This window comes from Chelonia mydas, chromosome 1 (assembly GCF_015237465.2).
Source record: "Chelonia mydas isolate rCheMyd1 chromosome 1, rCheMyd1.pri.v2, whole genome shotgun sequence".
Classification (NCBI taxonomy): domain Eukaryota; kingdom Metazoa; phylum Chordata; order Testudines; family Cheloniidae; genus Chelonia; species Chelonia mydas.
In genome coordinates this window covers 50,062,534-50,075,817 of record NC_057849.1, presented here as the reverse complement: position 1 = coordinate 50,075,817, position 13,284 = coordinate 50,062,534, and the positions used below count along the sequence as shown (strand labels likewise).

At 42.5% G+C, this 13,284-nt stretch overlaps 1 protein-coding gene across 7 annotated transcripts in view; it reads right to left on the bottom strand.

Annotated features, from left to right (window-relative positions):
• NBEA (neurobeachin) overlaps nt 1–13,284 on the bottom strand; it is an 837,833-nt gene that overhangs the window by 644,844 nt on the left and 179,705 nt on the right. For all 7 annotated transcript variants that reach the window (XM_027833036.3, XM_043531828.1, XM_043531837.1 and 4 more), the window contains one exon: nt 9,591–9,717. In XM_027833036.3, coding sequence (XP_027688837.2) covers nt 9,591–9,717 — 127 coding nt within the window. The remainder of the gene's footprint in view (nt 1–9,590; nt 9,718–13,284) is intronic.

Below are 13,284 nucleotides of genomic sequence, written 5' to 3'. Positions count from 1 at the left end.
ATCTATATTAATGAGCTTGCATTATACAGATCCCTGTGCAATGCAAGATGGTATAATTCTGGGTGTATATCCAACAAGGGGGCAAGGCTGGGGAGATGGGAAATTAGCTGTTGTCTTCCGTTTGTCGTTAAGTGACTTAGATAAAGCACTCGGGTAGCTCAGTTGGGTGTTTGATGCCACCTGCTGTCATTTTGGGTGAGAACAGGGCCTCGAGAGGCTAGCTGAATCACCAGCAGAGTAGTGTGAGAAGGGGCAACCCAGTTGACTGGTTAGGAGGCACAGCAGTTCCTGCGGCTCCCAGACTGCACCCTGGGAGTGACAACTCATCATGTAGTGCATACACATGGCATTGACTTTTTTCAAAGCAAGCACTTAGCATTCTGGGCAGGTATCCCATAGTGCTTTGTCCCCCTGCTCGGCTCTACGGATTCTGGAATTTTTCTCATGGCACATTGTGGGATACCTACAGGAAGCCCCTAGAATTCTGGGACTTAAGATCAAACTAAAATTTCCATGATTCTTCTGTCTTTTGTGAGCCAAAGCCATTTTAAAACTGCTGTCAGGCTGGGGGGACCTCAGTTACTTGCCACTGCCCAGGCACCAATTAACACACAATTTCTGATGCCACACATTTATAATCATGCACCCAGACAGATCTGGAAGCTAGCTGCCATACTGCTGAGCCAATTTTGGTAGAGGAAGAAGAGGAGGAAATTGGACAACTACTCATGGATACAATTTTTCTGGAGCAGCTTCACTTGATTCTATGCCATTTCCGGGCTTGGGAAACCAGCATCGACTATTCAGAAAGGACAGTGATCTGGTTCTGGGATGGCCAGCAAAGGAGGCAAAATTTCAGACTGACATGTCAAGTACATAGAGGTCTAGCCAGAGCTCACCCTGAAGCTGCACTAGCATCACACCAACATGAAACCTTCCCTTAATTTTGGAAAATGTGTGGCCACAGCCATCTGGAAACTCACCATCTCCAGCTGATACTGACTAATAGCGAAACAATCTGGTGTTAGTAAGATCAGCTGTCAGGGCTGTTGCCAGGGAGGTGTGTGTTGCTATAAAGAAGTTGTTGATGGTATGGGTTGGAAAGTTTGGCAATGCACAGGAGATTGATGGATTTGCAGTGGTTGGGATTCCTGATTTATACTGGGGCCACTGATGGGAACCTTGTGCCCACTCTCCTGCTCCCCCCCCCACCCGCCAGGCCTCAGGGTTTACAAACAGAAACGGGTATTTCTCCATGCTGCTCCAAGGTATAGTTGATGACCAGTATTAACATGAGGTAGCCTGGAAAGGTTCATGATGCTAGCATCTTTTAAAACTCACGCCTGTTTTATTTAACAAAAACTGGCATTTTTGCTCCCAGGACAACTATATACCATAACGGTGTTGTGATTCCCACTGTGATTCTGGGATAGCCCGCTTATCTTTAACTTCCCTGCCTTATGAAGCCTTTTATTGGACACTTAGGATGCCAGAAAGGACCTTCTGAATTATATCCTGAGTAGCTACAAAATGACAATGAAGTGTGTATTTGTAAGGCTGAAATGAAGGTGACCTTGTCACATAGTGAGGCTGGAGACTCCTGTCACAACTGCTTGCTATGTTTTGCATAATATCTGTGAGAGGGAGAGAGAGCACCTCAGTAACAGTTGGGAGGCAGAGATGCAAAGAGTTTCAGACAGCTATGAACAACGAGTGAGGCTTCCTTTGCCAACTACAGCAAATCATCAGGGTCACAGGTCAGGGATGCCCTGTGCTCCTATTCTGAGGCTACGAGTTGAGGTGTTGAAATATAATTTTATTATGCACTGTGGCATGGTTTCATAACTCTGTGTATGGTTTTACTCAAACAGAAGATTTGGCTTTTAAAATGCTTTATGCAACTGACTGGGGTGTTTATCGTATTTATGGGAGATCTGGTGTTTTATGAGACTTTAGTGAACTTTTGTAAAAAAAATTTTTACTGAACATCAAATAGCGCAAATAATAAACACCACTTATAGAACAAAACTGCAAACTTTTATCGATTCCAATCACAACATAAAACAAAGCAAACCTTATACAACATTACAGTGAAGATGTGTAACAAATGCCTAGAAGGCCAGTCAGTCTCACCTCAGTCCCCGGAAAAATCATGGAGCAGGTCCTCAAGGAATCAATCCTGAAGCACTTACATGAGAGGAAAGTGATCAGGAACAGTCAGCATGGATTCACCAAGGGTAGGTCATGCCTGACTAATCTAATCGCCTTCTATGATGAGATTACTGGTTCTGTGGATGAAGGGAAAGCAGTGGATGTATTGTCTCTTGACTTTAGCAAAGCTTTCGACACGGTCTCCCACAGTATTCTTGTCAGCAAGTTAAAGAAGTATGGGCTAGATGAATGCACTATAAGGTGAGTAGAAAGTTGGCTAGATTGTCGGGCTCAATGGGTAGTGATCAATGGCTCCATGTCTAGTTGGCAGCCGGTGTCAAGTGGAGTGCCCCAGGGGTCGGTCCTGGGGCCGGTTTTGTTCAATATCTTCATAAATGATCTGGAGGATGGTGTGGATTGCACTCTCAGCAAATTTGCGGATGATACTAAACTGGGAGGAGTGGTAGATACGCTGGAGGGGAGGGATAGGATACAGAGGGACCTAGACAAATTGGAGGATTGGGCCAAAAGAAATCTGATGAGGTTCAATAAGGATAAGTGCAGAGTCCTGCACTTAGGACAGAAGAACCCAATGCACAGCTACAGACTAGGGACCGAATGGCTAGGCAGCAGTTCCGCGGAAAAGGACCTAGGGGTTACAGTGGACGAGAAGCTGGATATGAGTCAGGAATGTGCCCTTGTTGCCAAGAAGGCCAATGGCATTTTGGGATGTATAAGTAGGGGCATAGAGAGCAGATCGAGGGACGTGATCGTTCCCCTCTATTCGACATTGGTGAGGCCTCATCTGGAGTACTGTGTCCAGTTTTGGGCCCCACACTACAAGAAGGACGTGGATAAATTGGAGAGAGTCCAGCGAAGGGCAACAAAAATGATTAGGGGTCTGGAACACATGACTTATGAGGAGAGGCTGAGGGAACTGGGATTGTTTAGTCTGCAGAAGAGAAGAATGAGGGGGGATTTGATAGCTGCTTTCAACTACCTGAGAGGTGGTTCCAGAGAGGATGGTTCTAGACTATTCTCAGCGGTAGAAGAGGACAGGACAAGGAGTAATGGTCTCAAGTTGCTGTGGGGGAGATTTAGGTTGGATATTAGGAAAAACTTTTTCACTAGGAGGGTGGTGAAACGCTGGAATGCGTTACCTAGGGAGGTGGTAGAATCTCCTTCCTTGTAAGTTTTTAAGGTCAGGCTTGACAAAGCCCTGGCTGGGATGATTTGATTGGGGATTGGTCCTGCTTTGAGCAGGGGGTTGGACTAGATGACCTCCTCAGGTCCCTTCCAACCCTGATATTCTATGATTCTATGAAGTTCTGAGTTTGTACAAATGTTTGTGCTGTAGTGGTCACATGCATGTGTAGGTACGAGATTTCTGCATGTTGTCTTTGCCTTCTGGTATAGGATGGTGTGGGAAGAAACCATCATTTGTGGGTGTAGAAGTTAAGGAGGGCTCCCAGCATTCACTGTTTTCAACATCCTGGGTGGTGGTGGTGGAGGGACGAAAGTGCCGCTTGTCTGAACTTTAGAAACAGTACTGCTGCTCCCAGTAAGCGTTATTCTCCATGGGCTGCAGGACATGGTAGGGCTTTGGTTGAGATGCTGAGCCAGAACATTGCACCAAAATATAAAATTAGTCTTGATGGAGAGCATATCAGGTCAAGGAGCTGTTTTTGCCTATTCCTGTCTTTCTCAGTGGTTTCTCTTGTCAATTCTGTTGTCTTCTCTCTCAGCAAGGACAATTTCTCAGTCCTTCTGTCTCTTTGCAAGGAGAACATCCCTCTAACTCTTCTGTTTTCTTAGCCCTTTTCTGGGATGCTGACAAGATTTGGTCTTTTTTTTCGTGCCCCAGAGACTTTCCATGCATTTTGCAATTGGTGACAGTCCTGTCCTTGGGTGCCATGCACCATCAGGCACAGGAGCTGGGGAAGCTAAGAAACCAAAGTAGTATTTATTGTAGTATTTCAAGTCTCTAGGCTTCAATGATAAACTGTTGCTTTTGTCTCAGTTTTGGAATACCATTTTCACAGTCTCTTCCTAGTTTGGGGAGAACTTGCATATTGTAAGACATTTTCCATCTTACTTGTCTTTTGTATAACCACCCTAATACTATGTTGTTGTAGAGATTGGCTCGGTGTGCAGCATGGTTTGGGGATTAGGTCTGGTGTTTTATGTTCGGCTAGCATGCTGAGTGGACAAACAGCAGCATTTGAGGTTTGCATAGGCTGGTTGGTTGCCTGGGAATATGCAGGAGGAAGGTTAGTAAATGCACATAGAATCATAGAATATCAGGGTTGGAAGGGACCTCAGGAGGTCATCTAGTCCAAGCCCCTGCTCAAAGCAGGACCGATCCCCCAACTTTGTCAAGCCTGACCTTAAAAACTTCTAAGGAAGGAGATTCTACCACCTCCCTCGGTAACGCATTCCAGTGTTTCACCACCCTCCTAGTGAAAAAGTTTTTCCTAATATCCAACCTAAATCTCCCCCATTGCAACTTGAGACCATTACTCCTTGTTCTGCCATCTGCTACCACTGAGAACAGTCTAGAGTCATCCTCTTTGGAACCCCCTTTCAAGTAGTTGAAAGCAACTATGAAATCCCCCCTCATTCTTCAGTCCCTGTAGACTAAACATCCCCAGTTCCCTCACCTCTCCTCATAACTCATGTGTTCCAGTCCCCTAATCATTTTTGTTGCCCTCCGCTGGACTCTTTCCAATTTTTCCATATCCTTCTTGTAGTGTGGGGCCCAAAACTGGACACAGTACTCCAGATGAGGCCTCACCAATGTCGAATAGAGGGGAACGATCACGTCCCTCGATCCGCTGGCAATGCCCCTACTTATACATCCCAAAATGCCATTGGCCTTCTTGGCAACAAGGGCACACTGTTGACTCATATCCAGCTTCTCGTCCACTGTAACCCCTAGGTCACAGAATCACAGAATATCAGAGTTGGAAGGGACCTCAGGAGGTCATCTAGTCCAACCCCCTGCTCAAAGCAGGACCAGTCCCCAATGTTTGCCCCAGATCCCTAAATGGCCCCCTCAAGGATTGAACTCACAACCCTGAGTTTAGCAGGCCAATGCTCAAACCACTGAGCTATCCCTCCCCCCTCACAACCCTGAGGTCCTTTTCTGCAGAACTGCTGCCAAGCCATTCGGTCCCTAGTCTGTAGCGGTGCATTGGATTCTTCCATCCTAAGTGCAGGACTCTGCACTTGTCCTTGTTGAACCTCATCAGATTTCTTTTGGCCCAATCCTCCAATTTGTCTAGGGCCCTCTGTATCCTATCCCTACCCTCCAGCGTATCTACTTCTCCTCCCAGTTTAGTGTCATCTGCAAATTTGCTGAGGGTGCAATCCACACCATCCTCCAGATCATTTATGAAGATATTGAAAAAAACCGGCCCCAGGACCGACCCTTCGGGCACTCCACTTGATACCGGCTGCCAACTAGACATGGAGCCATTGATCACTACCTGTTGAGCCCGACAATCTAGCCAGCTTTCTATCCACCTTATAGTCCATTCATCCAGCCCATACTTCTTTAACTTGCTGGAAAGAATACTGTGGGAGACCGTGTCAAAAGCTTTGCTGAAGTCAAGGAACAACACGTCCACTGCTTCCCCCTCATCCACAGAGCCAGTTTTCTCATCATAGAAGACAAGTAGATTAGTCAGGCATGACTTGCCCTTGGTGAATCCATGCTGACTGTTCCTGATCAATTTCCTCTCCTTTAAGTGCTTCAGAATTGATTCCTTGAGGACCTGCTCCATGATTTTTCCAGGGACTGAGGTGAGGCTGACTGGCCTGTAGTTCCCAGGATCCTCCTTCTTCCCTTTTTTAAAGATGGACACTACATTAGCCTTTTTCCAGTCGTCCGGGACCTCCCCCAATCGCCATGAGTTTTCAAAGATAATGGACAATGGCTCTGCAATCACACCTGCCAACTCCTTTAGCACTCTCGGGTGCAACGCACCCGGCCCCATGGACTTGTGCACGTCCAGCTTTTCTAAATAGTTCCGAACCACTTCTTTCTCCACAGAGGGCTGGTCACCTCCTCCCTATGCTGGGCTGCCCAGTGCAGTAGTCTGGGAGCTGACCTTGTTCATGAAGACAGAGGCAAAAAAAGCATTGAGTACATTAGCTTTTTCCACATCCTCTGTCACTAGGTGGCCTCCCTCATTCAGTAAGGGGCCCACACTTTCCTTGACTTTCTTCTTGTTGCTAACATACCTGAAGAAACCCTTCTTGTTACTCTTAACATCTCTTGCTAGCTGCAACTCCAGGTGTGATTTGGCCTTCCTGATTTCACTCCTGCATCCCCGAGCAATATTTTTATACTCTTCCCTGGTCATTTGTCCAATCTTCCACTTCTTGTAAGCTTCTTTTTTGTGTTTAAGATCAGCAAGGATTTCACTGTTAGCTGGGGGAACTGAAAATATCAAGGAATAACCCCCTTCAGATCTTAAATTCCCAGGCACAGATACCAATTTTTAGAACACAACATGGTGGGGAGGGAGGGCTGGAAGCTGACGAGGTTTGGAAAGGCTCTTAACTCTTGGTGGTGCCCACTGGACAACAAGAACAAAATATTTTTAAGTTACCCATACAGTTTTATTGTAATATAGGACAGAATACTTACTGTGAGAGGTCTCCTTCCCAGCACTATCATGCTGAGTATACACCTGGGTTTTGGGAATTGTTTGTTTCAATGGGTTTGCCTTAGGTTTTCATGTGGAGAAAAGATCCTGGCTTCCCCAGGAAATCTGGTCAGGGTAGGAGACTGTGTTCTCTTTGATGCCTTCAGTGCTCTCCGTGACATACCAGGTGGTTGCCTTCCTGGAAAAAATTTGATCCTCAAAGTAGAGGCGAGTACTTGGAGCACTGCAAGAGGTTCTGTTTCTGTTCTTTGTGTGGGTTTTTCCCTATAATTCTGCAGGTGCTCATTCCCTGCATTGCAGCAGTGACAAGTCCGAAGAGTGACCCCTCTTAGTTATTTGCTTTGATATACACTAGTATATCTTCACATTATGGTATCTGTTGTTAAGGCAGGACTGAATGGTCTTCTCTCCCCAGATCACAAGAAAAATCCCTGACTCTGTGCATGGCTCCATGCTCATGTAATGCTCCAGAAGTGTCTCATCACAAGTGGGGTGTTCCTGACTAGCGGTGAAATCCAGTCAACATGACCACAGAGAAATAGAGAGGACACAGGCAAACACAGTAAGGTCCTGGTGTAAAGCAATGTAGTATGGGATGGCAGTGGGAGGACTGAAAAATTAATATGATACATAGATGCATCCACACAATTGAATTTAACCTACTTTCAAAGTGGATTATCCAATTTGCACTAATTGGCCACCTAATTTGGAAGAAACTTGTGTCATGTGTATGCAGGGCATTTTAATTTAAAAAAAGAATGAAACACCCGACCCAACCATTTGTGTATGAGCCCTAAATTTTAATAAAAGTTATGGTCTTGATGCAAATATTACTGGGTTAGTTTCTATGGCCTATGTTATGCATGAGGTCAGAATAGATTACCACAGTGTTCTCTTCTGGCCTTAAAATCTATGTAATTACAATTTGCAAGGCATGGAATACCACAGAGTCTGATTACTGCTAATAGATCCAGCAGGAATCCATTAGGGCCTACCAGTTTGTGTACACACTTCAGAGTAACAGGCTAGACAAATGAGCTACTCACACAGGGAAAAAATCTGACAAAGATTTACTCCTTGCTCCTTTTGGATCATAAATACACAGTAATAGAAGGAATGAGTTTGCCAGTACACATGTTAATGAGCAAACAAAGATTTTACTTCACATAATATCTCAGTACCCAAAGCAAAGAATATACCAATGCTACATATACCATTGGAAGAAACAGTAAACTTGTTTGTGTTTTGCCTAACAGACATATAAAGCTGTTGTGCAAACTGACAACTGGATAACCAGTCCACATGAGAATGAATGTTAAAAAACTGGAAGCCAACAGAATCACTATCCCCATAGAAGCATCAGGATTACATTCTGTGGAAATGAACAGTGGAAGGTGCTAGAGAAATGTTCATGTTACCAGGAAGAAGAGACATCACAAATCTCTACTGATACAGGAGAAAGGTGAAAGCTTGTTTCTCCATGGAACAGTTAAGGCAACAAAAATCTGCATCACTGCCAGCAGACTCATTACAGGCACTAACATCACCAAAGTCACCAAGCGCAAAATAAATTCAGTAAATAAATTTCAGTATTTTTATTCCGAAATTAAATGACCTAGGTAATAAAACATAGTTGTTAGTTATAGTAAAATGCTGACAAATTCAAAACAAAAAGCTGGGGTCCAGAGCAATAAAGAAACAGGACAAAATTGCAAAGTATTACTACTGGACAGGGGCAGCTAATTATTTTCCCCAGCATCTTTCCATAGGTCAACTTTCCAAAAATATACTATAGGAAAGCTGGATCATGAGATCAGGCTTCTGGAGATGCAGATGACCAAGTTGTCACAATTTTGCAAGAGTTACCAAGAACTCACTAAATGGAGGGTAGAGGTTTTTGAAAATCCAACTACATTTAAAATATTTCTTAAAAAACAGATTAAGAATTTGCCCATCACCAAACAAAATTTCCTTATTATAACAGCTCAAGCAGTATTTAAATATGTAGCAAACCTCAATTCCACAGATTCCAAGTGAGATTAAACTTAATCCATACTGCACATCACTATGTATTGCATAGTACTAATTTAACCTCCAGGAACCTTAGAAATGTATACATCAGCCACTGAGTTTCATTTCATTACTCAACATTATTTTCCATTACAAAATTGGGAGAGGCAACTGTCAGTATGGTTAGCTGGATATTTTACTTCAGCTCTCATCAATGTACAGTTTGATAATACATTCTTTGAAAACAAAGGGCCAAATTTTTAGAAGAATGTTGAAGCTTACTGAACAAACATTTATAGCTTTTAAAAACAAAAGTAAATCAGTTCATCAGGATAATAAAAATACCCTGGCAATCCTTCTTTGACTGAAACTCTGTTTCAACAGTATTTAAGCACTGGGGCAGGGACTGTCTTTTCATTCTGTGTTTGTACAGCACCTAGCACAATGGAGTCCTGGTCCACGACTAGGGTGCCTACGCGCCATGACAAACAAAATAAACAAATAAAAAGAGTTGGCCCTATATATAGGTATGTATTTCTTCATAAACCATTACTATATACCTCCCATGGTTTCTTGTGCTGATGCCCTGTTCTAACTCTGACATATAATTCATATGACAGAGTCATAGAAACTAATTATAAATAAGAAGTGAGAAATGATCACTTTTACTGTGACACCAAGGGAGTCTATTTCCTCATGGAGGTATTTGATCCCACTTCCATAATCATTCTTCATTGTGAACACTATTTTGCTTACCTTGCGTGGCTGAAAATCATACTTCACACAATGCTGAAAACCTTTTCCTTTTGATTTCAACGATGTAACTATTAAGCAGTTGCCAACGAAATGAGCAGAGTACCCAACTCCTTTGCTAGTGCGAAAACTGAAAAGAAAGAATAATTAAGGACAAAGTAGTATAAAACGCTCTGGGACAAAGGGAATTTTGGGCACAACCCCCAGTAAATCTTTACAAGCAATACAACTTTTGAAGCACAGAGCAAAATATTTTCCTTTCTTTTAGATAATTATTAGCTGATGTATCAGGGAAATAGATTAAATAGATCTACACACATTAATCTATGTATTTAGACAATATTAAAGCTCAGTTCTCTCAAAAACAGCAGTTACTCATATAAAACTCCTGGGAAGTACAAAATATCATCTCCACTTTACAGAGAGAAATGTTGCACTAAGACATTAAGGGCCAGATTTTTTAAAGAATGTAGGCACCTAAAAATGAAGATAGACGCCTAAAGGTAATTTCAAAAGAACCTAGGCAGCTAACTTCCATTTTAGGAGTCAGGGACCTTAGTGCTTTGAAAATCTCATTAGGTGCCTAAATTCCTCTAAAAATATGTCCCTAAGTAACCACTAGGAACTGAACCCAAATATCCTGAGTCCCTGTTCAATGCCACAATCACAAGCTCATTCTTCCTCTATGTTGCATATTATGTATCATATCATATATATGTAGGTCAACAATTAAAGCCTAAAATTAGGTTCCTAATCCATATTCAGACACCTAAACAGAAGTGACCTGATTTTCAAAAGTGATGACCATCTACTAACCCCTCAATGCGCTATGTCCTCCCAATTATCTCCTGCCAGTTCTGATTACCCTGACTCCCTGTATCATCCTGTCCCCTACACATCTCATCTAATTTCTTTTCCCCTATGCTTTCTAATACATGACTGAATTACCCTCTCCTAAAAAAGCCTCTTTTACCCCCATCTGCCGCTCCATCTACTATCCCTTTTCCTCCTCCCCTTTAAATCCAGGTGCTTTGACAATGGTATTTTTAGCTTTGCCTTGACGTCTTCTCCCCCCGCCACTTAGATCCTCACCATAGTCCTTTAAAGACTTACATAAGGATACAAATCACAGTGCTTTTTAGTCATTTCTATCTTCATCTTACATTTACGCCTGTGCTTTCAATTGTCATTTGCTCCCTCCTTGGGCTTTCTCGTTTTTGTATTCAGCTGATTTTTCTACCTTCCACAACTTCATCAGGAGCTCTTCCTTCTTCTGCCCTTGCCCGCTTTTCATCAGTGTCCCAATGGATATTCTCCTTGGTCCTCTCTTCTCCTTCTACAGCTTATTCCTTGGGAATCTCAACTGCCCAATCCCACATATGCATCTCTGTCAACTACCAACTAAAGACTTAACTCAGTGAAAACCTCTACTTCCTCTCATCCAAACTCTCTCTTCTGTCTCTTCTCTCTATCATCAATAGCTCAATTACCCTGTCACTCATCAAGGCTCACAACTTACATGTCATATTCCAAGAAAAAAAAATATGTTAAAATGCAGTTAAAGTTGAGACTACATATCAGTAACTTAAAAGGGAAAATACATTACAGGGATTAATTATCCCAAAGGCAAGCATTAAAACCCAAAGAAATTCATTGTTAAGATTATGCTTTAAAAGAAATCCAAACATATTAAGGTATGGAAATACACAGTTCAGGCAACCAAACAACTGTAACTCTTCCTGGTAGCAATGCCATGACAGCAATACAATTATGAAAACACATTAGTGTTTATGGTCCCAGATTGCATTAAATTTTTAAAAGACATTTTTCATATATTTTAACCCCATCATAGTGTTCACTACAGGACAGAGTCAAAGTTGTTTGCTTGCCTTTTACTGTGCACAAATACATCCAGTCTTCCTCATATGGCTGACTAGTTACAACTAATAAAATTGTTGCATGCAAACTATTTCCTGACCTGAGCTTAACTGTATTATAACAATTAGATAGTCATTAATAAATTAGCTAATTACAACCTACTTTAATCAAATATAGCCTAAGCACAAAATTTCAATTAACGTTAACTCTGTGGAAAGTTTGAAGAGCCTATGTTAGTCTGTTAAGACAATCTGGGATGACAAAAAGACACTCAGATTCTAAATTTCTTAAAGGATGCAGTTTTTAATTAGTTTTTAACAAACTAACAGCTCTGCTTTTCAATTCTTAGAAAATCCATTCTGTATTCAAAGAGTCAGTGTTCTAAGTTTAGGGAGGATATGTTACATTGTCCATACATAATAAAGATGATGAATCCCTGCTTTAAGCACAAAAGAACACTCAACCTTTACTATAGAGTCACAACCAACCCCTACACAATTACAATTCATTATCTCCCCCTTATATATTCATAGATTATTAAGGCCAGAAGAAACCATTGTGATCATCTGATTTTAGTCTGATCCCCTGCATAACAAAGGGTATAGGATTTCCCTGTAATAATTTCTGCTTCATGTGAAATAGCACCTTTTTTAGAAAAAATCCAGTCTTGATTTAAAAATGTCCAGTGACAGTGAATTTAGCACAACCCTTAGTAAATTGTTCCAATGATTAATTCTCTCCACTATTAAAATGTTCACCTTATTTCTAGTCTGAATTTGTCTAGCTTCTATTTTTTACTGGTAGACTGGTTGGCTGCTTTAAGCCTAATGCATCTTTTATAAAGGACAGGACTTTGTGTTGTTCTGAGTTTCCTCCACTGAGCTGGCAAGTTCAGATTCTGATAGGGTGATCTCTTCCACACAGAATGTGCTTGACTATGCTCAGTTTGGACATTCAAATTTTTGTGAGATTGCACTCCACGCTAGCTCATAAATGTGGGGTCTTTACCTAGGCAGCAGGAAGAAAGAAATCTCCGCTCCATTCAGAGCCCTCCCCTTGGGTTGGGAGAGGGGGAAGCATCACCTGAGCTGGTGAACTGCGCAGAGAGGCTCAGATAAGCCATTGGCCCCTGGACACTTTGCTGGTGAAGGTATATATGCCCTGACCCCTCCTGTAGTATACTGTGGTACGGTCTCTTGAAAATTCATCATGCATAATCACCGGAGGGCCTCCCCACATAAGGGGTCCCTCATATGATGCAAGCATACTTAGAGGTCTGCAATGTATGCTCAGAGTTGATAGAGCCACCTTGCTATGCATCTATTAAATAGGGTTGCAGTTTAAAAAGACAGTTAGTTACCTTTTCTGTAACTGGTGTTCTTCGAGATGTGTTGCTCATGTCCATTCCATATTAGGCATGTGTGCTCACCACACGCACCGGTGCTGTAAGTTTTTCCTTTAGCAGTATCCGTAGGGGACTGGCTCTGGTGCCCTCTGGAGTGGCGCCCACATGGCACGATATAAGGGGTGCAGCCAGTTCCCTGCACCCTCAGTTCCTTCTTGCCAGAAACTCCAACAGTGGGAAAGGAGAGTGGGTTGTGGAACGGACATTAACACCACATATCAAAGAACACCAGTTATGGAAAAGGTAACTGTCTTTTCTTTTTCGAGTGCTTGCTCATGTCCATTCCATGTTAGGTGACTCCAAAGCACTATCTCTGGAGGTGGATAGGAGTTCACGGATGTGTAGATTGCAACACAGCTTTGCTGAACCCAGTGTCATCCCTGGCCTGCTGAGTGATGGCATAATGAATGGTAA